The sequence below is a fragment of the Penicillium arizonense genome (assembly GCF_001773325.1).
Source record: "Penicillium arizonense strain CBS 141311 chromosome Unknown PENARI_contig024, whole genome shotgun sequence".
Lineage (NCBI taxonomy): Eukaryota > Fungi > Ascomycota > Eurotiomycetes > Eurotiales > Aspergillaceae > Penicillium > Penicillium arizonense.
In genome coordinates, this window is record NW_019173301.1 from 229032 (window position 1) to 253890 (window position 24859).

Genomic DNA, 24859 nt, shown 5'->3' on the forward strand with positions numbered 1-24859 from the left:
GATGATGCAGTGCATGTGTATATAGTGTGTTTATGGTTCAGGGATGAAATCATAGGTCGGCTAACCCCTTAGCCTCCCCATTCAATCACAGTTGAATGTATTCTCAACGAACCGATTCTATTTGATCGCTACCCGCTAACAGGCAGAAAGATTCACTGCATCTCTCATATGAATTCGAAGCCGAGGTCGCATTGGTTCCCCAAACAAGACTAACAAGTGCCGCTCTGGTGGAGTCATGACATGGGCGCAAATGGGTCACCCTAAATATGATCTCCCCCACGGCCTGCATCCTGCGTCTTCACACTCCGAGGTTTCATAGTGAGTCTGTGTGAAACTGCGAATATGAGCGACACTTTACCGGCCTTGGCGGCCTTTACCCTCGTGGAGGCCTATTTCCTACAGCGCACGGTCTTCGCAGAGGAGACCTTCCGGACAGTATGTCTGGGTGCGTTAGGAGTGAACCTCCTTATGAAGGCCCTGTATGGGATCATCATCTGGCCTTTCTTCCTGAACCCGCTGCGCCATCTGCCCAAAGTACCGGTGAGTAGAATACACATTCCTTAATAGTACACGTACTAACCTCGACAGGGTCTGATGAACCATGCCTCGATCATCTTCGACTCACCTAGAGGGCGGATGCCTCTGCACTGGATGAAGACCATTCCAAATGAAGGCCTCATCCACATGCGTGACATGATCTGCAAGAGCTACGTGATCGCAACGAACCATCAAGCCCTGCTGGACATCATGAGCACCAACACCTACGACTTCGAGAAGCCATGGCGATTCCGTAACTTCTTGGCTCGCATCATCGGCTTTGGAATGATTCTTTCCGAGGGCGCCGCTCATAAAAAGCAGCGTAAAGCACTCACCCCCGCGTTCAATATCAAGAATATCCGCTCCATGTACTCACTAATGTGGGAGAAGACTGGCCAATTCTTGGATGAGATGGAGAAAGAGTTAATGCATCATCCCATGGAGGGGACCAATGCTGATGAGAAGATTGGCAAGTTGGAAGTTGGAGAATGGGCGAGGTGCGTTTGTTCAACAATGTTTTATCTATGAATGTTCAACTATATGCTAACACTGTCTAGCCGTCTAACGCTCGACATCATTGGCCCTGCAGCCATGGGTAGAGACTTCTGCTCGCTCCAGGATAAGGATAACCGTGTCGCTGAGAGTTTCCTTAATATCCTTGAGCCGACCACAGAGAAGATGGCCTTCCTGGCAATGAACTTCACCCTGCCTCAATGGATTGCTCAACGTGTGCCCTGGCGTATGAACGATGTCATCACCAACGAAACCAACTTCCTCCGGAATCTATGCAACGATATCGTCCGCGAGAAGCGTCAGACCCTTGCTGCGTCCAAGGCTTCTGCTAAGGACCTCGAGGCTGATATCCTGGGTACGATGATGCTCGGTGGAGATTTCTCGGATACCGAGTTGGTTGATCAGATGTTAACTTTCCTGGCTGCCGGGGTGAGTATCCACAGACTACTTGTATAAACCCATAAGCAAACAGCTAACAATGTATCAGCATGAAACAACAGCTAGCGCCCTAACTTGGGCCTGTTACCTCTTGACCCTACACCCAGAATACCAAACCCGTCTCCGCGAAGAAATCCGTACTCAAATCCCATCCGGTACAAGCCCAATAACCCACCAAGACCTCGAATCCCTCCCACTCCTCAACGGCGTCTGTCAAGAAGTTCTTCGTCTTTATCCGACAGTCCCGGCCACAATCCGTGAATCAGTCCGGGATACGGTTGTGGCAGGCAAGCATGTCCCAAAGGGAACACGAGTAATCCTATGCCCCTATGCCATCAACCGATGCCCCTTATTCTGGGGTGATAACGGGGAAGAGTTCCTGCCTGAGCGATGGATCGACACAGACAAGAATGGGAAACAAGTGCCAAATAACAATGGAGGTGCATCTACAAACTTTGCACAGATTACATTCCTACATGGTCCGCGTGCTTGTATTGGTAAGGACTTTGCACGTGCTGAGCTGAGATGTGCCGTCGCTGGTGTTGTTGGTCGGTTCAGGTTTGAGATGCAGGATCCTAAACAGGAGATTCATATTGCTGGGGCTGTTACCACGAAGCCTGTTGAGGGTATGAACTTGAGGATGCAGAGGGTTGATGAGTGGTAGATTGTATATGTTACGAGATGGTTTTTTTAATATTTTTATATGATGTTATGATCTGCTTTTCTGCTATGGATACTTATTCGACTTGGAAGGCTTTGCCGAAAAACAGAATTTCTCACTGTATAACTATAACCTGATTCATGGAGATTGTATAGTAGCATAACATAGTGTGCCAATTGATCTCATCCAAATAATACTATTCAATAAAACATCATCGCCATGCAGCTCCTCGCCATTGTACTAAAATGGTAGGAATGATGCTGACTGCTACTATCAGAGCAATAGCAATACCCGCACCACCGGCCCATCCGACGGTCTCAAACATTTGAGGGAACCTACTTCAGTTAGTAAACACCATAGCTTGCGTGGAGAAGAACATACCAGAAAGGACCAATGAATCCCCACATCTGACGAACAAAAGTAATAAACACACCAACACTCGCAGCATCCTCGCGGTAACAATCGACCGCGTAAGTAATGTCAATAGTGGTAACAATCTGATTACCCCCAGCAGCGATAGCTGCGCCAATGACCGGAGTAATATTCCAAGTACTCCCAGCATCCCGAAGTTGGACGGCAAACACCACGATACCACAAATGGTAAGGACATGGCCAATATGGCTCAACCAAAGACGATATTCGGGTGCAGGGGGCTCTCCAATACGCTTCTGGCGCATCAACATCCACCGGTCGGAGATAAAGCCGCCGATCTGCTCTCCAATGACGGAGCCGATCACCAAGCCCAAGAACTGAAGACCAACTTGTTGCGTGTTGAGGCCGAACATAGCCGGGTAAAGCTGAGGTATCTCGATTGTGAGCATGACACTGCCCCAAAGGAAGATCATGGCATAGGCGGCTGCTGGTAGTGCTACACATGGCTTGCCAAAGTAGCTCAAGGGCTGGAAGAAGTCCCAAAGTCTGAACGGAGTCCGGTCGATGCGGCCAAACTTGAAAAGACTCTCCTTAACACTGGTCACATTGTGCGAGGCATGTTCACTGCGGACATAGAGGGATTCGGATCCGAGGAAGAGGTATAGAATGAACTGGATTGCATTGACCTGCGAAGCACGTCAGCTTTAGTCAATAGTCTACAATGAAGGTGGACTCACAATGGCAAGAATGTAATAGATCCACCGGTATCCAACACGTAAAGCGATGAAGCCCGTAATGAAAGGAGCAGCCGGCACACCGATCGTGACCATCAACGTCCACGCACCCATGCATCTCGCACGATCCTTCTTGAAGAAAGTCTCGGCAACAACAGCACTACCAATAGCGGCCGCAGGACTAATAAAGAAAGCAGTGATGGCACGACAGAGACCCATTGTGGCATACGAAGGGCTCTTCGCGCAGCCAATATTTCCGACCAAACTGCAGATCAACGAGATCAAAAAGATTGGACGGCGACCGAATCGATTGGACAGCGGTCGCCAGAACAAGGGTGCACCTCCCAGCACGGCAATGAATAGTGATACCAAGTAGCTAGTCCGTTGCATGCTGACTTCTAGGTCCTCGGAGATATTTTCGAATGCGGATTGGATGGAAGCGGCTGTGAAGGTCGCCATCATGGCGTGGAAAGCGACGAGACTGAGGTTTATGTTTTTCTATAGAAAGGAAGTGTCAGCTTTGCTGGTGTGCTTCAAAAAGGAATGTTCTCACCCTCCATCGTGGCCAGTTGTAGGGATCTGCATCGTTCATGTCAGGGAGAGGATCAAGATCCAATGTGCCATGTCGTACGAGAAGATACTGGCGATGCTCTTCAGACAGATGAGCAACCTGGTCTTCAATATAGAAAGCAGAGTACTTTCCAGCTTCAGTTCCCTGAGGACTGGGATCAGCTCCTTCAACATGCATATGTTGGCTATCAGTCTTCTCCATCGTGAATATAAAGTCGACCAATGCTTGAGGGAAGAGATGTTAGACAACGGATCGTGAGAGAAAGAAACGTACATTGCTTTCTATCCCTGGCTCTTTATATGAGCTACCCCTTAGCATCACGGACATATCATCTAGACTTAACCACTTCCCCGTATTCCCCATCTTTCCAGGGATCTGGGGGTGGGGGCAAGACGTGGACTCATCTCCACCCCCAGACTAGACTCAAGGATTTGCAGACAAAAGAAAGCCAAGTTCCAGTCAGGATGCTATCCCAGTGGTCGACTTGCCCAAATCCGAAGTAGATATGAGCTTGCGGGTATAGTTTCACCCGCTCCAGTAAGAGCGTGCGTGGAGAGTGTGGGGTGGGGAGAGACGACGTTCTCTTGGAAGAATCGCCAATCGTCAATAACAGTAAGGAATATCTGTCTGCGGTGAAGCTCGATTTTCAAATTTGCCTCTAGTCTCTTCATTTCACGCGAGAAATTGTAATATGTTCTGATGGGACGGATGTTTTCACCACGTCCTCTCTCACGGAGATAGTCTACTCGCAATGCTTATACCGTCTTGGCTGGCTGGGCAAGTCTATTTGGAACCGTGGCTTTCTCAAATCCCCACATTCATACCTTGACATTTGTTGTCGCCTTCAAGGTGCTCAGACTCAGTGCTCAGACGAAAGCGTTTTTCAAAGCTCCGTATGGCCGAGCGCGGGACAGTACAGGATAAGCGACTGAGCTGTGGCCAATCTGGTGCCTTTGCTTAGAAAGTAGGAGTCATGAAACATTGTCCACTGGGATTGTGGCGATTGTTGGTGGACTCCGATGATGTCGGAGATTATTTCCTATTCCTTCGTCGTGTCCTCGGAGACATGCAGCCACTTCAGCTGAAGGAATCACTTCTTCATTTAGGCTCTATTTTGCTCTGCATCACTTCTCATGGTGGTACTTTTGATTATATTGTCAATCCCTCAATACCATAAGCTATCCAAGTCACTCATTATACTGGTCTATCTAGCTGGTAGTCGACACACATTCCACACCAATGTCACCCTGGATCCCGTCGCAGATAATCTCTGAGCCACCATCGGGGCTAACAAGGTTGATGTTCTTCAGATGAATATCCGAGCACACAGCATTAGGCGAGCAGGTCAAGTCGGCAACTACCTCATCCTCAGCTCCCGATGAGGTACCATAGATGTTCTCAAAGGTGATGTTGGTGATGTTGACGGCAGAGGGATACTCAGCACAAGTGGTGGCGTTGATGTTGAAGTAGCATTGATCCAGGACAATGGGCTTGTCGGTGTTCTCAATGTGGATATTCTTGTAGGTGATGTTGTTGATACGGCCATAACCAACGTTAGGTCCAGCCCAGGCCTTGAGACGGGCACCAGTCTATATTTTTGTTAGAATAATATCACTGGAGTGGAATAGTATCATCTCATACCTGGCCGTTCAGCAGAGTGACGTTTTCGATCCAGGCATTCTCAATGAAGTCCTGAACTCCAGAGTATTGTCCAATGCTACCCATGCTCACGCCATGAGTGTTGTTACACCACAGATTCTGCACAAAGATGTTGGTGGTGTTGGGCTTGGGCGAGAAGCAGTCATCACCGATATCGACGCGGGTGTTAGTAACCGTCAAGCCGTTCACGTTGAGAGAATCAAATCCATCGGTGTTTTTGGGAAGTGCCGATGCATTGGTCGAGTAAGCATTGATGAAAACATCGTCAAAGACGACATCATTGGTGCGAACAAAGAAGTTGGTCCAGCAAGGCGAGTTTAGTTGAGTGATTCCTTCAACGCTGACTCGAGTAGCGTTATCTGTCAGGAAGAGAATGGGACGGTAAAATGTATTTGATGAGTCCTTTTATACATGTTAGCTCAATATTTCTAGGGTTGCTTGATTCATTCTTACCAAAATCTCCCGGCCAGCAAAGGCGTTGTACCAGGCCTGACCATTTCCATTCAAAGTACCCTTGCCGAAGATTTTGATGTCTTGGCCACCCCAAACCCAGAAGGTAATGGACTTTTGGAAAGCATAGTAGAAGTTGTTTGCTTGCCAGTACTTAATATCATCCGTAAACTACAAAGGTCAGCGTGGCTCATCCCTCTATGGCAAAAGGACATACCTTCAATTCACCATCGAGCTGCACTTCGATGTTATCCAAGAAGCTAAGATCAAGCTTCTTTCCAATAACATACTTCTTGTTCTTCTGGAGAATGAGTCGTCCACCGTGGTTGGCAGCCTTGATACCCCAAAGGAAATCATCGGAGATATCATCAGTGTCACTCTTTGATGAACGAATTGTTACCGTGCGACGGTCTTTGTACTTCTGGCCGTGGGCACCAATCTTCTTCAGTTCACCCTTATGATTTGCAGGAATGATTGATGCTCCCTTGATAACATGTTCTGTTGCAAGAGCACTGGCTGTGCTGAGAAGCAGCGCACCGATAGCGAGGAACTTCATGGCCAGTTCAATTCGAGGGATTGATGAACTTATCGGTTAGTCAACGGAAAACGAGTTCAGCAGGCATTTGTGTTTACTTTATAGATTACCCCAGAGTGTCAATTGTAACAGCCGAGCTCATCTCGAGCTATAACCTACTAATCCGGGGAACTGCAATAGGCGGAGGAAGCAGAGATTTCTCCGCCTATAAGAAACTATCAATCGCATTATTCTTAGACAAGGATGGTCGGCAATGAGTGCGGAACAAGTGCGGTACGAGTGCGGTAGTATACAACGTAGACTATGCAGGTGCGACTCGGTATAGATGCAATCATTTTCTCCGCATTTCGCCAAGATCATCTTCGAGCGGGGATGCGGAGGGACTTTAGTCAGGACAAGCTTGGGCAGTGCTAAATCGGCTTTATTGGCATCTCAAGGCGCCTCTGTTGTGGTCGGGATACATTCCACCGTCTTGGGCTGGTTTCCACATGGGAAATGGGATATTCCACCAATCAGGGCTTGACTTGATCATGCATAGATCTGGGGGTTAAACCTCGGGTTTTGACAGATGAACGGCATTTTTGGTGCTTTTCTATTTCCGGGGGTAGATTTTGCGTCTTGGTATCGTTGTGTTATTAGAGTGCCTGGGCGCCCAGTGTTCGGAAGTGAGGATTCACCGACTGTTGACCTTCCACGCCGTTTCGGATAACAAGCTTGCAAATACGAGGTTTCAAGTCAGTGTCAAGGATGGCTGTTCTTATTATTTACTTGGTATTCAGGTCAACTAGCTGTCCAAAACGACATGTCAGACATCGCCCGCCTGCGACACCTTTTTGACTGTCCAAGGTCCGCAGTCTCATTGTTTTCGAATGATATCCTCTCTCGCCATGAGAACAATATTTTTCGGAGAAGCAGTTATACCATGAATGATGTTATCGACGAGTCTCGATTACAGCTTCTTGCCAGCCAGCTCCAGAGCAGTGACGCAGCCGATGCTACCCGACCACCAAGTCACAGATCGAAGATAGCTCAAAGATGGCGACTCGATGTACGAGTAGGCAAGGCTGTACGCAACACGTGAAAGGGTATACCAAATACCAATGCCGTTGATGGTCTCATTGGGGAGACCGGCGTACAAGGACAGCAACACTAAATCATGTCAGGCTAACTGGGAAAAATCATTAAATCAACTGGCAAGGTCACATACTCGCCGCAACAAACAGCGGATATCCCTCCTGCGCGTTCGCATGCGCAGCCTCCTTCCGCTTGAGCTTCTCAAGCGTGCGACGGCTCAACTTGCCTTCCTGAACAGCGCGTTCGCCGTACTTAGACAGGTCTTCGCGCGGGGAGTCATTATGGTCGAGACCATAATACATCTTCTCACCACGAATGCTCATGAAGCAATACGCGAGGAACCAGTTGGCCACCAGGAATCCAGCGGCGTGGTTTGTTGGCTGTCGGCCAGCTGAGGTGCGGAGGCCCAGAGTTGTTAAAATGGTACTGCAACAGTTAGTCTTGCTTCTCTGCACTGGGTGGGCAACATACGACATGGTTATGGATGTGCCTCAGAATGTTGGGCACTGCCCCTCTTATATAGAGCGATCGGCGCATGTGGACGCGAACCGAGGAGATGAAATGATACCGGTAAGTTCGATGACATCATTGGGCCAACTTGGCTATGCGAACTGACATTTGAGTTGACAATTGGGATATTAACCCCGGATTTGCTGGGCTTTACAGAGGTTCAGGGTAAATTGCGAAGTTTCCAGCCAAACAATATTTTCTTTGATCTCCAAAGTAGCAAGTTCAAATTATACACCCTGCTATTCTCGCAACTGGAATAATCGCCTTGTTCGTATTTAGTTTATTATGCAATGCGCGGAAGAACCAGATAACTATCATATTCTCCGCCCGTGTGGACAACGTGCTGTCCCTTGTTCTCATCGCAAGGCTCAGTCGGCCTCAACATCTCGATCTCTGGCAAGGACATATCATGGCCTGAAATCTTCAATACCAATCCCTCGCCTACTTCATACACAACACCCATGGGCCAGATCGGAATCAGCAGCTCCACGATCTCACCGGGCGTAATTGGTTGCCGTGAGCGGTGATCATAGGAAGGATACTCATCGTCACTGGTGCGAAGAGCCATACTAACGCGATGAGATGCACGGAGCATTCCCTGCGGACCGAGGTGCTTAGCAACATTCACATTGGGCACTTCGGGCTGCGGTTGTGGCATGGGAGACCAATTGAGAGACTCAAGGACTTCGCCAGAAGCAGACAGCTTGCGAATCTGTACAACAACATCGAGATCATCATGGGAGGGAGCTGACATGAAGAGTTTGACAAACGGCCGTCCAGAGAGCTCCGTGTACTCGGAAAAGACCAGCTTGAAATCCGAGGAGTCGGTCAGAGAATGGCCTTCATGTGTTGTCGTTGCGGTGGCGTCCGGCTTGGAGAAACTAAGTGACTTTGTGGTGGCGTCAAGATAATACTTCTCCATGAGCAGACGTGCAGGAGGCCACTCTTGCTCAGGTCGCTCTACGATTGTTTTTGCCGGGCTATTTTCAAAACCAAGCAAGGTGAGTCTCACTGGAGGAGTATCCTCTTCCCAGCCATTTTGGATACCCTTGGCGTAGAAATCGAAGAAGCGTTGAAGGTCGTCATTTGCTTTGACAGTGTATAGGTCGTGCCACTCCTGAGAAGCATGAATCCGAATCCATTTCTTCGGAGTAGATGCTGCCTGAAATCCCTCCAGAGATCCTTCCGTGTGAAGGCCTGTCGAGTAGGACGCTGTGAAGTACACCGGAATATCGCAAATATTCTTGGCGTCGATCTTTTTGCTCTGCCAGTACGCATCATACAATGGATGCTCTTGCAGCATCTTCCCAAAATCCTCCATCTTAGCCAGACCGGCGAATCCACCCATGATCAAACCTATAAAGACCGGGTTGGGGATCCCGCCCCGGCAGTTTTGCTGAAGATAAGGATCTGAAAGACCTTCCCATGGGGCAATTGCCTTTAGAGCTGGGTGGGAGAGTCGGGAGGTAAAGTTGGTTTGGGATATGGAGAGCCAGGAATTCCCACTATGCTTCAATTAGTACCGATACTAACCTTAGAACATATATTCCTCAAGGACTCACGCAAGAACAACTGATCCATTGCACCACGGTTGCTGAGATACCCAAGTAATACAATCATAAATATCTTCTGCCTCCTGTTGACCCCAGAAAACAATATTCCCCTCCGAATGCGCGCATCCCCGAGCATCGATGTCAACAACTGCATATCCACGCTCAGCCCACTCAGCAGGATTGGGACCTTCGAACGTCTCGTATCCACTCAGGCGCTGGTATGGAATTCCAATACGGTAGGGACCCATGAGATCATAAGACAGAACACCCGAATCGACCTTTCCATATGGACTGTAAGGAATGATAGCGGGTACTTTGTCTCCACCGGTTGGCCGGAACACATCACCATAAAGCTTGATCCCATCGCGCATAGTGATTGCACAATCCTGCTCCCAAGTCACCTCCACAGGGAATGCTTGAAAGCCCGCCTGCTTCACATGGCCTTTGGGGAGATTCGTGACTCGACCTGGATGGAATCCATTGTAACGGAAGGCTGGGTGTTTGGCAGGATGAGGGAGCTGTTTCCAAGCAATATTAAAATCCGGAGAATACATTTTGTTGGAAGATAAATATTCTCAAGTCTTGTTAGGAAATGAGGGGTTCAAGTACGGCGAACAGTATACTTCCGCCGGATAACCCATGTGTATCCCGACATCTATCACTCCACATCCCGACGACTAAGCGGAAGCGGACTTCCAAGATTCCGACACCTATGGAAATCATGTTTAGGGCGTTCATAAGAGAACTCTTCATAAATTCTTCATAACTATTCGATTTGTACAAACCTGATGTCTAAACCACGTTTCTTGCGGATATAGTCCGCTCAAGCTCCCGTGAAGACGTCTTAGTCGAATCTTGTTCCAGTGAGGCAGTATAATTTGTGTCTCCACTGCAGTACAACATTATCATATCCGGTTCTCCTTGGTCCTTGCCATCATATGTGTGAGGACGGTGACCGGAGGCACAAGAGAAGCGGTTGTTGAGCATAATCGAATGACCTTGGCGATCGACCACACTATTGTTGGGGACCGGTTCGTTCTCGGAGAGAAGAATTATCTCGATTGGATGGTCTTTGATCGTGGGAACCTTGAACCATTTATAGAGGCAGTTCAGAACTGGTATCGAGAGTCCATGGATGACGATGGAGAAGAAGACGAGCCAGTAGACCACTGCCACATGATTGTTAGAAAAGCTCTGGCCAGAAAATGAAGAATTTCGGAATCATACCGGGAATCATAGTCGAAGTCAGGGTGTTGATCTCGGCATCGCTTTCTCCTGGGTCCGGTAATAGTCTGCGTGCATACTCCACATATGATATCGCGCCAATTCCTGGAAGTTGTCAGTATTTTAAATTCAACAAACTGGTGAATGAGCCTACCAATCGGCCCAAAATAACCCATAAATAACGCCTCTTTCCAATCATTGCACACTTTAGGCATAAATCGATATCCCATCATGATCGCCGGGATCCGGCGAAATATCAAAATCAAGAATCCCAACCCGACCAATCGGGCGATGGTGATTCCATTCTGGCTGGGCATTTGAAACTGATCCCATGGCGTAATAGCACCGAGGAACATGAACGTCCCGAAGTTCAGGATATTTTCAATTGCAGGATTGAAAGAATCATGCCGTTCCTCAACTTCGAAATGGTATGATCCGTCCCAATTCAAAGCGCAACCGGCGACGAAGCAGGCGAGGGTCTCATCAGATCCGAAACAGCCACAGGTGCCGACAATAAACAGCTACAATCTTGTCAGTTGTCGACATTCTTGGGGTCAGATAATTCCGTTACTCACTCCAATAGCAACGGGATATATGAAAAAACTCTCCCTGTCAACCCATCGTCTGCGCTTTTGTTAACCAGTGTTTCAACCTCAATATCGGGATTCCCGTCTACCTTTTGGAAGCCATGTTCAACGCTTTCCGACTCAAAAATCCGACAAGGACACCATATCCAGCGCCCATAACCAGCATGTATAATACCCCTTCAACAGCCCAATGTGCCAAAGCGCGTCCGACATCGCCACCAAACCGACCAGTATCTTGTTCACCAATCCAATCACGCCTACGATTTGTGAGGTCGGCCTTTGCTGAATTCATTGCACCCGGTGGAGCCTCGGTATAACGAAGGAGAGCAATCGAGAGCAAAAGAAACGGAAACCCGAAACCATCATTTCCACCTGCTTCGGCAGAGATAAATTCTCGAAGATGCCTTCGAACGTATTGATCTGCGAAAGGGCCTTTGGCGATGGCCTGCGAGAGAACTGGATCGATGCATATCACACAAGATCCGATGATGAGTGAAGTCAACTGGTGGAAATTAGTACGATGTTATATAGAAACACACTTGCCACTCACAAAGCTCAACTGAGGGATTATCAGCTTGATACATGCCGATGTGATCAACCATTGGATGGTCATCAAGGGCAGCAAACAGATCGTGAGCTCAACTAGGCGAAGCCGAAGATACCGTTTTGGTAGTTCATAACCAACTTTGACCATCGCGATACCAATTACCAGTCGGCTCAGGCCCTGCGATCATTAGCCCAGATATCCATGCTTGACATTCCAGGATACTTACATAGGCAATGTCAGCAACATCAGTTTCAGAGTCTCCACTCCATTGGCTCACGTTGATGAATCTGGCACAAAACGGCCCTATTATAGTGCCCATAATAAACGACGGTACTGTGTATGATCAGTAGCTGTCCTTCGATGAGAAGTTGCGACACATACAGGCTTCACCAAGGTACCATCTTTGCTTGATCTTCACAGCAACGAAACCAAAGACCAAAATGTAAATTCCTGTATAGGTCAGAGCCGTACCTCACCGAACGTGCAAAGGTCTCACCTGACAATGCAAGGACAACATTCACACTACTAAGATCCAAAATCGGATGAAGCATCCTGTTCCCGCAAGACGCGAAGAACTAAGAGCAGAGTCGGCGGATTCTGGTTAGAAATGTAGATTGTCCGCTCTCCATGCAGGTGGGATATCGCACTGTATTCGGTGATCGCCTTGTCGAACCAAATATGTGTGGTGATCTGGGCCAGCTGACGTTGACAATTCAAAAGGACAAGGTCGGAACTTGATATGGGCCATGCCACTGCGAATTGCGCGAATGCCGCCATTATGTCAATTTCGCGCCGAGGAATGCTCCCTTTCTTTTGGCCACTAAGAGCCTCTTATCATGATCGAGTGCTACAGCCGTAGACTGCATGCATCCCTTGCTGTGGAGACACTGTTTACGTGTCATAGATAAGAGGTACTACTTCCACGCACAGCACTGTTGGGTTGAACAAATGTGATTGTGATGAATCTCATGAAAATCAAAAAGCAATGTGCATAGATGGTTGGCCCTCGACTGCTCAATGAGTCCCAAGTGGCAATCTTTATGCACCAATCTATAGAATTGACAGCGCTAAGATGGCAGGGTTCTAGCCTCGTCCTTGTAAGCGCCATGACTTCTACGTTTAAATAGTAAAGACGTTCCAACCAATTACAAACCTATCTCGCCACCCATTTAACCCTTCGCGCATCGGGATCGACGCTCCCGAGAAGCTTGGCCGGACGGCTGCACGGCTCCTTGCGCGTCAGAGTACGCGCCAACAGGGATTGACAGGGGCAGGGGCTAGCCTATCAGAAAGCCCAACTGGGCATCATTCACAGCTCCCGAGGTTGCAGGCTGCATAAATTGTATTTATTGACAAGTCTGGTATTTGCATACATGTATGAAACATCTACGGCAACGCCGTGACAGCAATCCAGGAGTAGAATGCTCTAAAATTGGAACAAGGGATGATAAGGAGGCAATGCTAATGCTGTAGCCTGCGTAGCTAGGAGTTGAAACATCATCCAGCCCATTTTCTAACTATGTCAATGCTTTCTGGAAGGTCTTGGCCAGCCTTGCCAAGAGATGTTAGTATAACTCTGTTCTTCGAGTAAACACGGCTCATTCACAGATCTATACGTTGAAATTTAATAGCGTATACTCTTCTATTTTATACAAATGAATGGAATGGGCCACCGTAAGTCTAGGATGGCGTAATGACCCCTTTATTAGAACAGTCCTGATCGAGATGTCTTGCAGCAAAATCCCTCATAGCTCCACCACACGCTCCGGGCTACTATGAGAGATTTTCCAGCACTTGACGATCAAGCCTAGAAGTAATACTATATAATAAGGAAGTTGCACAGTCAATCAAATCTGTATTCAATCACTCACTTCAATCTTCTCTCACAAAATGGGCTCAATAGCACAACTCTCTACCCTTGCAACGAAGAGCGATTGCTCTCAGGTCTACGGCTCTCGCTATGCCGCCAGACCTTTGCCGTCCCAACGACTTCCAGATGGGGAGATGCCAAAAGATGTAGCTTACCAGCTCATCAAAGACGATCTTGTACTTGATGGCCAACCCATGTTGAAGTAAGTATCGTCCTGAAGTTACCAAATTTTCGCTAATATACCTTAGTCTTGCCAGTTTTGTGACAACCTACATGGAGGATGAAGCCTTGCGACTCCTCGCAGAATCCGCCAACAAGAACATCATTGACCACGAAGAATACCCCAAATCCGTTGAAATCGAACACCGATGCCTGAACATTCTAGCCGATCTTTTCCATTCTCCCGTCTCAAACGGAACTCCAACAGCCGTTGGCACAGCATGCATTGGATCATCCGAAGCTATCATGCTAGCAGTCCTAGCAATGAAAAAGAGATGGCAGAACATCCGCAAAGCCCAGGGAAAGGAGTTCTCCAAGCCAAACATCATCATGAGCACAGGGGTACAACTGTGCTGGAAAAAGGCTAGCAAATACTTTGATCTCGACGAGAAACTGGTACCATGTACCGAGACACGCTATGTGATCGATCCCACTCAGGCGGTTGACCTCGTCGATGAAAATACTGTTGGCATCTGTGTCATTCTGGGCACCACATATACGGGACAGTATGAAGATGTCCAAGCCATCAACAACCTTCTCGTTCAACGAGGACTAGAAACACCTATCCATGTAGACGCTGCCAGCGGTGGATTCGTGGCTCCATTCGTCAATCCCGAGTTGCAATGGGACTTCCAGCTCTCAAACGTTGTCTCCATCAATGTCTCCGGACACAAATACGGATTGGTACATTGATTTCTCCCAATTCGGTCGTTCTCGCCCTAACCATCCTTCCAGGTATACCCAGGCATTGGCTGGGCCCTCTGGCGCTCCCCAGCCTATCTCCCAGAAGATCTCATCTTCAACATCAACTACCTAGGCGCGGACCAGCTGAACTTCACCCTGAATTTCTCCAAACCAGCCTCACACATCATAGCCCAATACTACCAACTCATCCGACTCGGTCGGAGCGGATACACAGCAATCATGGCCAATCTCACCAAGACAGCAGACCACCTAACAACCCGGCTAAAAGATCTCGGCTTCATCATCATGAGTGAAGGAGGCGGCCACGGACTCCCAGTGGTAGCATTCAGACTGAATCCCACGCAAAACGTCTTTTTCGATGAGTGGGCGCTTTCTCGGAAATTGCGCGAGAAGGGCTGGATTGTTCCTGCTTACACTATGGCGGCAGACTGTGAGACTATGGGCATGTTGCGGGTTGTTGTCAGGGAAGATTTTAGTTTGAGTAGGTGTGAGAATCTGGTTGCGGATATACAGGCTGCATTGAGGGCCCTGGCGGAGTTGGAGATGAAGAATATCCAACGGTATCAAGCGTGAGTATCCCTTTTCTGCTATTTTACGCATTGGGGTTGAATGGTTTAGCTAACCTTTCTACAAATAGGCTACTTCAGAGTCATGTCATGATTCCGAAGACTATGTGTGAGGATAAACCTTGTACGCAGGTTGTCGCGAGGGAGTTGAGTAAGGAGATGACAAAGGCCTGATGGTTGAATAATCATGTAGGATTCGGTTAAGTAGTAGAGCAATTTTATATGTACAATGAGTGGGATATCATAAATCAAACCTGCCAGACTCCGTACCGATATATCAATAAAGCACGCTGTTCCTTTTCACCTTGGCAATATTACAAGTAGTTCAGGGAAAGGCTGGGAGATTTTTAAAGAGATCAGTATCCCACGACTCCGGGCCGGTGTAATCCAAGCCGTCGAACCAGCCTCCTAAATCCATTGGCTGCTACAGTCAGTATGTGTATAGAAGTACTGTTTGAATGATGTGATGACTTACTGTAAAATCACTGAAATCGGTTGATAACAAGGACGAAGGATCAATATCACTCGGCGTACCAGTCATTGGAGTGGCACCCGAAAGAATGGGCGTCTGAATGAACAGATTAGACAAGACTGGCAAATAGTCATAACTGGGGATACTAACCTGAATCGGTCGAGTGTCCACATTAATCTGAGCATCACGATATGAAGCCCCATCTAACACCGCTCGAGAAATCCGAACCGCTCTCTTTGCGGCAGACTCAACATTGCACAAGGGATCTTCACCCTTGACACGGGATTTGACAGATGCCATGATGATATTCAAAAAGAAGAATGGCTTGCATCCCTTTCCACCAACACCAATTCGTCTCCCGAAATTATCAGCTGTACGCTCGATAGCTTGCATCATAACGCCCTGCTGTGATTGAATCATGCTCATCAAAACACTAGAGTTCACACCGTCCATTCCCGAGGAAGCGGATGCTCTCATTTCATTTGCTTGGAGTGATAACTCCACACAAACTGTGATTGCAGCGTGGAAAGTTTCATCGCGGAACATACCGCTGCCGAGCTGTGTAATATGGGGATACTGGATATCCTCAGGCGAAAGGGGGAGTTCCATCTGCGAAATAATGCCGAGAGATTCCTCCAAGCACACTTTGCGCGAGTATGAGCATTTGGGTAGTCGGACTACACTGAGAGAAAAGGGGCGATGAAGGGCGAGAAGGAATTTGCGCATAATGAATAGATGTAAAGACTGGGCGAATTGGTGGCGACTTGCTTCTTCGGGTAACATGCTCGTTGCGTTGTCTTCGAATAAGGATGATGCGCTCTGCATGTTGCGAGAGAGTGTCTCGCCCATTCTTAGAGCATCGTCGTAAGACAAGTTAAATCGAAGAGTGTTTATTTTCCTGGCGATACGATAACGCAATGGTAGAGTCTTCATCAGGAGAGTCTGGTAGAAGTTCTGCGTGTAGAGCGCAGTGCTGAGAGGTGCTGGGTTATGCTCCATATCCAGTACTAGATCCGAATCGTTCCAGTTAGACGGTAGATCGCAGTCACACTCGTCCAGATCAACCGATGGTGGAACCCCGCGGTCAAGAGAGATTTTGAGATCCAGCTCGACAATAGTAAACCACAGCCGGCGCCGCAGCTCAGCATAAAAAGGAGGACATTTGCGGAAACGAGTCGGATCACGATGCAGTCCCATAGTCATTGAGGATCGAATCAGCGATCCCATGGACGCCCAAGCTACATCGCCGTCACTTGCGACTCCAAGACGAGCCACGAGAAGAAGACATTGTGTCTGGAGCATTCGCAGATCTATCTCCGGGCTGACAAATGTGCATGAGATATAGGACTGCACGGCCATGATCCATCGCATAGCGGGTATCTGGAACGCGTCTCGGCCGTCTTGACCTGGTGTCGACACATAGAAACAGCTACCGGCAGCCATCACAGCCAGTAGCTGGGCCAGGAATGCCGCGTCAGATGGCTGGGTACCGGCCCAGTAGTCCGCATACTGCTTTAAAAAGGTCGGAGTGTGTAAAATGCGATACGTCGTCTCAAATGTATCCAGATAGAGTTGTAGGAGATGATCTGCGACCTGTCGCGATGGCACCAGTTCGTCCAGGTTAAACGGCTGTTCACGGAACGAGCGCTGGTGATCTTGTGTCTCGCGGGACCAAAGCTCAGTCTTAAACTTTTTCATGTCACTATATTCCTGATCTTTGACTTCTCGGCATCCGTGACCACGGCGCATAAAAGCACCAATGTCTTGGAACTGCGTTCAGTTAGCAAGAGTCTCACACTTCCAGGTACAGCACTCACGAATGAAACAGTCGTTGTATAATGACTGCGACCAAAATACCTTGTTTTGGTCTTCTTCCCCCGGAAACTCGCATCAGGTAAAAACCGCACGCGATCCTCAACACCAACATTCTCAGAGCTAATAGCAGTCTCCCCCTCAGAGGGAGAGAAAAAATCACCGACAGATGTCTCAGGCGTCTGAAGCACAGAAGGCCTGCCGACAGAATTCTCTAACGTGCGCAGCCGACTTCGGAGCTCATGCAGTTCATCAGGCCGCGCACGCTTAGTACCCCTCGACGAATTGGCCCCCAACTTCGAATCAAAGACAAACATGCCACTTTTGCGGCCTGGCTCATTATTAGCTCGCCGTGATACTGGTGGTGACATGTGCTTTGGCTCTGCAGGGCCCGGTTGAGGCCCTACGAAAACACATTCGTGCGGTGTTTTGGAGCGAAGGCATTGCCCGCATGGCAGTGAGCGATCGCATTTTAGTTTGCGTCTCCGACACACTGTACAAGACAGGGGCGGGCGACGCCGGCGCTGGGGTGCTGATGCCTCTGTATTCTCCGGCGATGGAGGGTCTTGATAGTAATTTGAATTGGTCTCCATTGTTGCAATGGTGAATTGTGAGTTGTTTTTCGTTGTAGCCTTGCGATGACGCTAAGGATGTGCGTGAGACGTTAGGGCGAAAGGAAGCCTTTCCAGCTAAATCGCCATCCCAAACATCAAAGTTGACAATGGAATGTTTCAATAGAGTCGACAGGACTTGAATAGAAGAACAAGCTTGATGGACACCCGCCTACATGTACAAGACGTCGATGCGATGCGATGCTCGAAGCAGCAGTCTCCGGCCTCGGAGTTACCGCATGCGGTACCCCCGCTTAACCCCGAGCTGATTGATAAAAAAAAGCCAAGTTTTGTTGATGTCAAAAGTGCATCAAATGAGTCAGAATGGATCAGAGTGCCTTGTATAGCCTATTAAAACGCTTAATTGTACAGGGATGAAATCCATCAGTACGAAAGTAGATAGTGTTAGTCATATGTCTTCCGTTAAAGTTCTCCAAATCCGACTTTTGATCTAAATTCGTGTTCGCAACGCTATGCTAATGTCAAAAATATATGCAAAGCCACCCAATATTTACTTTGATCGCCAGAAAGGCTTCATCACCGAGCGCATATAAACCAGCAGATACACCATCAAGTAATTTGCCACAGTGAAACCAAGGAAAATGCCAAAGTACGGCCAGATCTTAGAAGAGTCCAGACCAATGCCCGAGAGATACTGCAGCAAAATATTAATATAGCGATCTAGGAGTCTGTCTTTGCGGGGAAACTCACATCATCACCGTAACTATATTCACAATACCCACATCGTCCAAGGTCATCGGGGTTAGACAAGTAGCCAACACCCTTAGTATCAAGCCAAGAGCCCGCGTATTCACCGCAAGTCATGTTCGGTGGACTCTCAAAGATGGTCAACTCGGTCTGAGTGCAGACTACCTCCGTACCACGAAGTACAGACGTGAGAACACCTCCAACCCAGTAAGTGAATGGCGTGATGTAGTACATGGTGTATTTCCAGAAAGCAGGCATCTGCTCGTGTGGTCTGAGAATACCGTTGAATAGTTCTCCCAGGATAATGAAGAAGGGCATAAGTGTGGCGGCAACCAAGGAATCAGCACTAAAGATTGTCAGTTAAGAGGTTCGAAATGGGATGTTGGCCAACTCACCTCATAGCAGCAATCCACTGACCCCACGACGTGGCGAACAGGAAGAAAAAGAAGAACATGATGAAGCTGTATCCTGCCGCGAATCCAAGTGGCAGTCCAACCATGAAATAATATAAAATGAAGAATACTACTCCACCGATGATAGCGTAGGGGATTTCAGCGACGATTTGTGCAGTAGAGAAAGCAACCCAGCTGTATACACCACTGGGGCCTTCTCTCGCTAGCCAAATATCCCGATTGAGGATGAACCGCATGGAGATGGCATTGATAAACTCAGGTACCAGCATAAGAACTAAGAAACAAGAGAAAGCCTTCGACTGCAGATCCGTTGCACTATTCCCAATCTGGAGATAGGTAAGGCCGTTGATCAGTGCGTGGAGGAAAGAAGCGTAGAGACGTGAGTAGGGATATTCAGCCGTTCTCCAAAACTGGCGACAGGTTCGTTGGGTGAGGAGTTTAATCTGGCGACTGAGAGGTGGGGGACGTGGTGCTGTAGAGGATGTGCGAGTGTTGTTGGACCGGATACAGGCGATCTCGTTCTTTACTTCCTTGTATTCTTCGGAGTCGCGCCAGACAGATGCCCAGCTTACCTGGTTTCCGGAGGATTTCATGCCCTCGACGACTACCTCGATGAGGAAATCGGCTGCATTGGTGACTTTCTCTGGAATGTTGCCGTGCTTTTGGAAGTAGTCGAAGATTGCATAGCCAGATTTCCCCACTGGGCCGAAGTAGTATGTGCTGCCACCGGGACTCAAGGCAAGGACACGGTCGAACTGTATCTGTTAACCTTGATCGATACTCTGGAATTACTGCATGCATACCTCTTCGAATTGCTGCTGGTTAGCTTGGTGAATGGTACAAAGAACCGCCAGTCCCTGGTTTGCCAGACGCCGAAGAAGAGCAACGATACTAGTGGCGCCTTGGCTATCGAGTCCACTTGTAGGCTCATCCAGGAAAAGAAGTAACTTGGGTCTAGCGCAGAGTTCCACTCCGATTGTCACGCGCTTTTTCTTTTCGATATCCAGCGATCCAATGATGGCGTCTTGCAGTTCGGCCAAGTCAAGCGTGTGAAGCACAGTTTGCACATATGACAGTTTCTCTGCATCTGAGACCTCGTGACTTTGACGGAGGTGGGCAGAGAATTCAAATGCTTCGCGGATGGTACTGCTTTCGTCGTGAATGTCCATTTGCTGGCAATATCCAATCTGTCGGTTGAAGGATTTGTCAATCGAGTGGTTATCCACGAACAATGAGCCGGACAAGATGCCAGGGCTTTCTCTTTGAGTGAGTGCAGTCAACACTGGTATTGGTCAGGTAATGCAATTCATATCAGTCGGAAAAGGTCTTACATGTTGACTTTCCTGCTCCCGAGGCACCCACAAGAGCAGTCAAAGTGCCCGGCTTGCAGTAACCATTAACACCGTCCAACAACTTTCGGCTTTCTTTACCAATCTGAACATTGAGCTCAAGGTCAGACCAGGTGAAGGTAGACTCCGTGGCCGTGATGGTCTGATCAGGCTTGCTTTCGTAACCAGCAGGTGGTGCCCTCGGATCTACCGAAACAGGAGCCTTCTCTTCATCATACTGGGTCTTCTTTCGCTTGAACAGCTTTTGCGATCCTTTGTATTGAATCGGTCCGGCACTGTCCAGTTCCCATTCAAGCACTTCACTCAGCCAACAAGTGAGACCAATGAAAACAATAGTAAACAGACAGAGTATACCAAAGTTGCGCCAAACATTGCTGTAGTAAAATCCATACTTGGCAGCCAGATAGTCATCGCCGTTGACGACGGTACTGCCAATCTGACTACCGGCATAAGCACAAGTCTGGTATGCAAGATCGTTATATTCAGAACCTGCTGGAACAATAGATCCAGTGGCACAAATGAAGTTTAGATTGTGAAATTCAGCGGCCATGACTGCCTCGTAGGTGTATAGAGCGGGGGTCGTATACGCGATCCATCCAACCCAGGGCACATCTTGGATCATTTTATCGACTGATAAAACGTAGCCACCGAATACGATGCAGAACAAAACAGAGACGCCGCAGTAGCGGAGGGCAACTTCGAAGTTCTGAGACAGGGCGGCGAACACGCGGAATTGGGCAGTCAGGCAGATTGTGCACATGTAGATGAGGAGAAAACTGATGAAGAAGGCACCGGCCTAAACGGTTTTTAGTAGATCTTCGGTAGCAAAAGGTTCGTCACTCACGTTAGCTTGAAGGCCGGCCAAAAAGTACATGACAATGAGGTACAAGAATGTGAGAAGAGCAGAAACAACCATATCAGAAAGAACCCGAGCTAAGCAGACAGCACTGGGCCGCACGAAGGCGAGTTTCTTCTGTCGATTAAGAATATCTCGACCTTGCATGGCTTCCTCCAGTTCCGACATCTGCAGCCAGGCCAGCAAGATGGATGAGTAGAAGAGTACACCCCCACGGGCGTATATACCTTCGGTTGTCTGAGGCAAGTCGTAAAACATGGATCCAATCAATAGACCGTACACGACACAAGAAATTAATTTGATGTATAGCGGACTCAGATGCCCCTTCAATTGCCACATCTGCCGCTTCGCACAAAGCTCAACCTGTCGGAACAAGGAAATGGTATACGGCGACTTGGAAGAAACAAAGCGCGACTTATCACTCTGCACAGTCTTCTTGAATTCTTCAATACTGCCACACTCCGAGTCCAGAGCGCCGGGTGCTTTACCACACTTCTGATCTTCGTAACTTCGAACTGCAGTCTCGATCTTGGCGAATGCAGCGCTCTGGCGGAAAGTAACCTCGAGTTCGACCGGACCTTTAGGGGCACGATGTTCCCATCCATGACGGAAGCGTCGGCGCTCCGGGACCGTGATGCTAGTCAGGAAGTCAGAGGTGGTCTGCATGTCGGCGCATTCGTAACCGAGATCTTCAAAGTAGCGCTTTGCCTCATTCGCCGGTCCTTGGTAGAGCATGCGCCCTTCATCAATGAGAAGCACCTTGTCCACAAGCTCATAGATAGCATCAGACGCTTGGTAGAGAGTGAGCAATGTCGCTTTGCCACAGGTATCGGTCATAATGCGCAAACTGCGAGCATAATCAAGAGCAGAGGACGCATCTAATCCTCTGGTCGAATTATCCCAGCATGCCACAGATGAATCACTAGCCAGAGATTCAATGATGGAGATGCGCTTACGCTCTCCTCCCGACACACCGCGAATATACTCATTGCCAACCAAGGTGTCCATGGTATGCGTCATTCCAAAAACACGGCCATAGACCTCGAGATATCGGGGGATCCGGTCTCGGTACCGTTTGGGTGTCTTACTCTGCAAGGCAAATTCAAGAGTCTGCCTTACATTCAGCGTCGGGAAATGCACATCGTCCTCCGGGACGTATGCCACCGCACCACGGTAGTGCTTTCGGACTTCTTCTGGGCTGAGGCCGGAATAGTCGATTGAACCGGTCACTCCTAGGAAGGAGGAGTGATGGCCAGCGATGGTGCGGAGGAAGGTTGAACAGCCTGCACCGGGGCGTCCGAGAACACTATACCCTCGTTAGACAGTGTAGTGTATAGAGAAGGCTGATAGACTTACAGCATAATCTCGCCACTGTGAACGACACCAGACAGGTCCCGAATCAATTGCCGGCCCCCTTGGGGATTTTTCTTCGTTATCCACGGCTGGATAGTCCACTCATAGATATCCTGCATGGTCAGGGTACGCCAGAGTGCCGTGCCGAGAGTCTTGACATCTGCATGGCTATCTCCCTCGCCCCAAGTTGAAAGCGACTGGAAGCAGACACCGAGGTTTGAGCGTTTCTTGCCCTGAACTTGTTCCTCGAGGAACTTGTCAAACGACGAATGAGGTTCCGGGTACTTTTGATTTGAGAGAGTTTTCTCCGTCAAGCTGCGATGAATATCGGCGATGGCGTCCTCGTCTTCATGCGAGACCTGCACTCTCGGTGGGCCGTTATTGCTAGAGCTAGAAGCAAAGGAAGCAGTATGCTTCGGTTGCGGGTGAGGGTGAAGAGGAGCGGGCATGTTGACCCTTAGTCGATGTTATAAAGAGCAAGTAGAAGTCCCCGAACACAACATTATATGAAGTTATTGCAAGAAAAACGACGAACTAGAGAGAATCATATTTATAAGAACAAAACCTGAGCCAATCCAGCTGGACTAAAAGGGCAGCCAAGATGCGACGCCTTCACTGGAACTAAGCTGAAGCATGGGCCAATCCGAACGGCCGTGTAAAAAAGCAAAAGGGCACCGATGGACCCAGCGAGCAGATCTGATGCACGTCGGACATAATAGGACCAATCAGATGGTGATCTGTGGTGTGTCCACGAGGGTCTTCATTCTTTTCCCCGAGTTTGGCAGATATATGGCACTGGGCTTCACTTTCTGGCGGATTCCGCGGCCACCGCGCGATAGTTTGGCGAAAAGAGGAAGCCAAGACGAGAGGATGATCCACCAGTCTGTCGGCCACAGTCCACTGTAATCCACAACCGCCCATTGTTGGTTGTTCATTGGAGAAATTCGGATCGGAACCAAGATTCGCTTTTTTCGCGGCTAACTCGTGTACTTTCCGAGTGTTTCGCCTAAGTAAATTGTACATTAGACTTAAAGTTACTTGTGGTCTAGATCTTACATGATCTACCAGTTTAGGCCCATTATTATTCACTTTCATCTCATTGGAATAGACAAGGCTGACTCATCACAGGTACTGTGCTGTCACGGTTTTGATGCCTCCAAGACGTGCAGTAGTCCAGAGTCTCGAGTCCTGTTCTCCAGGTTATCCCCCGCACTGCCAATGCGCCTACAGCTCCACTGACGAAGCCTTGCAGGATCAGGCTTTCACGTGGTCTTGACAGGGTTGGTTCCTGACCAAGTTTGAGCTGAAGTTGGTATACACCTGGGCATGTAGAGACAAAGATCGTAATCATAAGTTGTCCACACGTGTGCGGTGTGCGCCTCCCGCGCAATTCGCGGACTATATTCAACGCACGGCCGGAGTACTTCTGTGTACACTGTCATCGCCTGAAGTTCTATAGAAATCTATATATCACCTAGGTACTCCTATCTACGCACAGGGCTTCGTTTTGGAAACTTGGAAGATACAAGATCAAGATGTGGGTCGTCTCATTGCGCGCTAGATTTGACTGAAACTACCATGTATTCCGGATCTTCCATTGGAGGTTTTTCAATTGGAACATGTACATGGGCACGTAGGCAATGCTATATACATGTAGTTGCTAGTGTTTCAATTTATAGCTTTGGGTGAGATCCATGGATGCTAGGTAAGCTACCTAATATCTACCTAGGTAAGTTAGTTGTTAACTACGTACCATATATAGCTTGCCCAAGACAAAATAATACGCTATATATACGATATACAGATATAGTGTGCTTAAATGAACTGCTAGATTCCAATTTCAGCAATTTTATATATAAACTCGAGAGAACAACCCAATAGAACGTTTACAATAATTACCCTTACCAAAGCGGTTTAGCCTCTCCCGAGCTCCAGCTCCTCCGAACTCACAACCTCCACT

At 48.4% G+C, this 24859-nt stretch overlaps 9 protein-coding genes across 9 annotated transcripts; 2 read left to right on the plus strand and 7 right to left on the minus strand.

The window, feature by feature from the left end:
• Positions 1-342: 342 nt before the first annotated feature.
• On the plus strand, positions 343-2152 carry PENARI_c024G03457 (cytochrome P450; the record flags this gene model as incomplete). The annotated part of the gene is made up of 4 exons (XM_022635661.1): positions 343-540; positions 589-1034; positions 1095-1479; positions 1538-2152. 4 exons carry the CDS (start codon positions 343-345, stop codon positions 2150-2152), a joined length of 1644 nt encoding a protein of 547 aa, XP_022484461.1.
• Positions 2153-2360: 208 nt separating this feature from the next.
• Positions 2361-4027, minus strand: PENARI_c024G09289 (uncharacterized protein; the record flags this gene model as incomplete). The annotated part of the gene is made up of 4 exons (XM_022635722.1): positions 2361-2484; positions 2531-3207; positions 3259-3753; positions 3809-4027. The coding sequence occupies 4 exons, from the start codon at positions 4025-4027 to the stop codon at positions 2361-2363; spliced, it is 1515 nt and encodes a 504-aa protein (XP_022484490.1).
• A 1007-nt stretch (positions 4028-5034) lies between these two features.
• Positions 5035-6491, minus strand: pgxB (uncharacterized protein; the record flags this gene model as incomplete). Its single annotated transcript, XM_022635641.1, has 4 exons — positions 5035-5415; positions 5468-5887; positions 5939-6106; positions 6153-6491. The coding sequence occupies 4 exons, from the start codon at positions 6489-6491 to the stop codon at positions 5035-5037; spliced, it is 1308 nt and encodes a 435-aa protein (XP_022484397.1).
• Positions 6492-7419: 928 nt separating this feature from the next.
• On the minus strand, positions 7420-8020 carry PENARI_c024G06401 (MAPEG family protein; the record flags this gene model as incomplete). Its single annotated transcript, XM_022635691.1, has 3 exons — positions 7420-7619; positions 7678-7970; positions 8016-8020. 3 exons carry the CDS (start codon positions 8018-8020, stop codon positions 7420-7422), a joined length of 498 nt encoding a protein of 165 aa, XP_022484489.1.
• A 317-nt stretch (positions 8021-8337) lies between these two features.
• PENARI_c024G11700 (uncharacterized protein) lies at positions 8338-9978 on the minus strand (the record flags this gene model as incomplete). The annotated part of the gene is made up of 2 exons (XM_022635747.1): positions 8338-9559; positions 9617-9978. 2 exons carry the CDS (start codon positions 9976-9978, stop codon positions 8338-8340), a joined length of 1584 nt encoding a protein of 527 aa, XP_022484437.1.
• Positions 9979-10399: 421 nt separating this feature from the next.
• Positions 10400-12516, minus strand: PENARI_c024G06082 (putative plasma membrane antiporter; the record flags this gene model as incomplete). The annotated part of the gene is made up of 8 exons (XM_022635688.1): positions 10400-10776; positions 10835-10936; positions 10986-11352; positions 11552-11920; positions 11969-12142; positions 12192-12298; positions 12347-12415; positions 12462-12516. 8 exons carry the CDS (start codon positions 12514-12516, stop codon positions 10400-10402), a joined length of 1620 nt encoding a protein of 539 aa, XP_022484464.1.
• A 1339-nt stretch (positions 12517-13855) lies between these two features.
• Positions 13856-15499, plus strand: PENARI_c024G10644 (uncharacterized protein; the record flags this gene model as incomplete). Its single annotated transcript, XM_022635737.1, has 4 exons — positions 13856-14037; positions 14084-14738; positions 14790-15328; positions 15397-15499. 4 exons carry the CDS (start codon positions 13856-13858, stop codon positions 15497-15499), a joined length of 1479 nt encoding a protein of 492 aa, XP_022484494.1.
• A 151-nt stretch (positions 15500-15650) lies between these two features.
• Positions 15651-18202, minus strand: PENARI_c024G02504 (uncharacterized protein; the record flags this gene model as incomplete). Its single annotated transcript, XM_022635652.1, has 4 exons — positions 15651-15746; positions 15801-15893; positions 15948-17567; positions 17615-18202. The coding sequence occupies 4 exons, from the start codon at positions 18200-18202 to the stop codon at positions 15651-15653; spliced, it is 2397 nt and encodes a 798-aa protein (XP_022484421.1).
• Positions 18203-18731: 529 nt separating this feature from the next.
• PENARI_c024G04728 (putative ABC multidrug transporter) lies at positions 18732-23348 on the minus strand (the record flags this gene model as incomplete). Its single annotated transcript, XM_022635676.1, has 7 exons — positions 18732-18875; positions 18932-19274; positions 19324-20096; positions 20145-20623; positions 20673-21486; positions 21535-22852; positions 22903-23348. The coding sequence occupies 7 exons, from the start codon at positions 23346-23348 to the stop codon at positions 18732-18734; spliced, it is 4317 nt and encodes a 1438-aa protein (XP_022484403.1).
• Between the last annotated feature and the right edge of the window lie 1511 nt (positions 23349-24859).